Here is a 3,295-nt window from a genome sequence, read left to right as displayed (position 1 = left end):
TCTTGTCACAATGTGGGTCATTTGGTGGGCGCGTCAGCGCGCAATCCATGATGAGCAATTTTACAGCCTTCTGAGTACTTCCTGCTTTATCAACCGATTCCTGGAGGATCTGGAGCAGATCCCGCCGATAGCATCAACACCATCGAAAGTCTTGTCTGGATCTAGCAGGAGCAGGCATGCTCCAGCAATTCCACCGCAAGCGGGGTAGCTTCCTCCACCTAACCAGTCTGCAAAAATTAATGTAGATGCGAGTTTATCTAGGAATGGTATGCCGAAGCAGAGCGGGGAAGTACCTTGGAGCTTCAGCCGTGGTGTTTGATGGCCTTATTGATCCAGCATCACTTGAAGCTCAAGCGTGCAACAAAGCTATGGCCCCTTGCTTCCGACCTTCACCTCCCAGCTGTGTGCATCGCGAAGGACTGCGCGGAGGTGGTCACCAGCATTGCCATGGCCAATCCACGCCCCCAATCATCCGGGAGGTACAAGCTTGCCGGGTCTTGTTTGAAGCGGTTGCCTTCATTCATGAGAAGTGGGCGCACAACATCGAAGCTCATTCTGTGGCTAAGGCGGTAACTTATCTTCCATCTGTGCGCCACGTGTGGCTAGCTATTTTGCCCGATATAATCTGTATCCCATGAACATTGCGACTTAATAAAGGTTACCGATTGTCTAAAAAAAGGGTGTCATTTCGCAATAGATGATTTGAATATGTGGGCATCTTAAACCATATATGTTATGTCACAGTTTGTGATATTCTTTCGTTGTAATCGCACGGACATTTTTGTTAGTATAGCAATAATATTTTTCCTTAATATCATGGAGTGCGCCTTCTTCCACAACAAACTCCAATCATTAGTGGCCACCGGCCATGTTGAATCAGCTCCGTAACACCCCGTAACACTTCGTAGGTACGGAAATACTGATCATGGCATTATGCCTGTCCATTTTTCCATAACATCCACAAGAAAATGTCTAAGTCTCAGTCGACTGAGGCTTGACGAAGGCTCAGTCAAGTAATATTATATGCAAAAAAATACTGGAAAAAATTATTTACACAAATCTTAAGGCAAAATCAACGGACTATAGTATCGATCTAGACTTCGCGAAGTCTCAGTCCACTGATTTTTAGCAAAGCCGCATCTACAATGCCACGTGTCCATTTCTTCCGTAACATCCACATCGCACCACGGGGACAAGCATCGCCCAAACCGCATTTTCTATAAACTAAATCGGTGGCACGGGCACTCGGACCACGGGGACAAGCACGAGGTCATTGCGCCGGTGCACGGTGACGCTCATCTCCTCCGCCATGTCCAGCTCCTCCCCGACCCCCGCCCCGCCGGGCATCTCCCAGTCGAAGTGGTACAGCAGCCCGGCGAGCGCGAGCTCCACGTTGGCCAGCCCGAACGCCATCCCGGGGCACATCCGCCGGCCCGCCCCGAACGGCGTGTACTCCATGTCCGCCCCCCTGAAGTCGGCAGCCTCGCCGCGCTCGAACCTCTCTGGCATGAACTCCTCCGCGGCGTCCCAGTTGGCCGGGTCCCTGCTGATGGCCCAGGCGTTGACGAGCACCATGGTCCCCTTGGGCACGTCGTAGCCGAGCACACGGCAGCCGTCGCTCCGGCACTCCCGCGGCAGCAGCAGCGGCGCCGGCGGGTGCAGCCGGAGCGCCTCCTTGACCACCAGGCGCAGGTAGTTTAGATCGGCGAGGGAAGCCTCGGTCACCGTGGGCTGTCCGGCTAGCGCGAGCCGGACCTCGTCCTGCGCCTTCCGCATCGCTCTCGGATTCCTCACCAGCTCAGACATGGCCCACTGCAGCGTCGTTGCCGCCGTGTCGCTGCCGCCTGCAAACATGTCCTGCATAACACACAGACGACACACAACCATTTTTTCTCATATGGTGTTCTCGATCGGTCTGATGGATTCATTGAGAGCTGTTCGGTGCTTACCCCGACGGCCGACTTGATGTTGTCGGTGGACAAGGGGAACTGCAGGTCGCCTTCCCGCTGGATCCTCAGGAGCACGTCCAGCAGGTCCTCCTCCTCCTCGTCGTTGGTCTGCCGGTCCTGCTGGTGCTCCCGGACGACATCGTCCATGAACACGGCCAATTCTTGGCGGTGTTGCTTGATCCGGCGTGGCATCCCGCTGACGAGCATGGCCAGACGCGACGACGGGTAGAGGTCCGGCAAGCTCATCCCGGAGAACAGCTTGGTCCCGCGCTGCAGCAACGCCAGGAACGCGTCGCGATTCTTCAACCTGCTCCCGAGGACGGCGCGCACCGACGAGTCGGTGGCGTACGCCGACAGCAGCTCACTGAGGTTCACCGTGCCCCGCGACGCAGATACCGCCACCGCGCGGAGTAGCCGGCCGGCCTCCTCCTCGCGTACGGGGCGGAAGGAGCGCACGCGGCGGGCGCTGAGCAGCTCGACGGTGCAGATCTTGCGGAGCTGGCGCCACTCGTCGCAGTAGGGCGCGAAGATGATCCCCTCTGCGCCCGGCGCGATGGACAGGCGCACCATGCGGCTCATGTGGCGGGAGGCGAAGTCGACGTCGCGGGACACCATGACCTCGCGCGCGGCGTCCGCGGAGGAGGCGACGACGACGGGCAGCCCGCCGAGGCGGAGCATGACGAGCGGGCCGTGGAGCCGCGCTAGGTCGCGCATGGCACGGTGCGGCAGGTCCCGCGCGAGGCGGTGTAGGTGGCCGAGCACCGGGAGCGCCCACGGCGACGGAGGCAGACGGATGGCCGGCGTGCGCCGGCGGTTGAGCCATAGGAAGGGGGCGATGGCCAGGAGAGGGAGGAGCAGCAGGTAGAGCGGCAGTGACTCCATGGCGCGTCCAACGGATGGGACGAGGAAGAAGAGAAATACAGCTGCAGGCCGCAGCAGGTCCTTGGTTTTGTCCATGGCATTGGACGTGTTGTCCAAGTCCTCATGCGACTAGTAAGAGCATCTCCAACACAAGCACGGTAGAAATAGCGCCGAAATAACACAGAAATAGCGTGGTGCTTTATTTTTTGAGTCAATTACACTGTCGGTGTCACAAGTTGGCACGATGGTTCACTTTGATGCTACAATTTGTGGAGTACATCAAAGTGGTGAAAAAACTTGGCTTCATTGTGCATGTTGGGTACTTTTCTCAGTTTGATACGAACCAGACGCTAACTAAGCAAGCCATCATGGCATAAGCTTTTACCGAAACCACCTCCAGTTAACAAGTGTCAAAATCTTCAGTTAGCAAGTGTCGAAAAATTCAGTTAATACATGTCGAAAAATTCATTTAGCAAATGTCCAAA

General features: G+C 56.5%; 1 protein-coding gene across 1 annotated transcript; it reads right to left on the bottom strand.

Moving 5' to 3' along the window:
• Positions 1–1,018: 1,018 nt before the first annotated feature.
• LOC123413154 (desmethyl-deoxy-podophyllotoxin synthase-like) lies at positions 1,019–2,988 on the bottom strand. The gene is made up of 2 exons (XM_045106105.1): positions 1,950–2,988; positions 1,019–1,857 (listed from the first exon to the last, which is right to left on the bottom strand). Exons 1-2 carry the CDS (start codon positions 2,904–2,906, stop codon positions 1,225–1,227), a joined length of 1,590 nt encoding a protein of 529 aa, XP_044962040.1. The 5' UTR covers positions 2,907–2,988; the 3' UTR covers positions 1,019–1,224.
• Positions 2,989–3,295: the final 307 nt, after the last annotated feature.

This window comes from Hordeum vulgare, chromosome 7H (genome assembly GCF_904849725.1).
Source record: "Hordeum vulgare subsp. vulgare chromosome 7H, MorexV3_pseudomolecules_assembly, whole genome shotgun sequence".
Classification (NCBI taxonomy): domain Eukaryota; kingdom Viridiplantae; phylum Streptophyta; class Magnoliopsida; order Poales; family Poaceae; genus Hordeum; species Hordeum vulgare.
Note: the sequence above shows the minus strand (reverse complement) of the source record. Positions and strands in the feature narration are given on the sequence as shown.

Bases quoted from the DNA above. Each gene is read 5' to 3' on its own strand.
- LOC123413154 (XM_045106105.1), bottom strand. From the start codon at position 2,906: ATGGACAAAACCAAGGACCTGCTGCGGCCTGCAGCTGTATTTCTCTTC. The intron at 1,858-1,949 runs GTAAGCACCGAA...TGTGTTATGCAG, and splicing joins ACATCAAGTCGGCCGTCGGG to GACATGTTTGCAGGCGGCAG.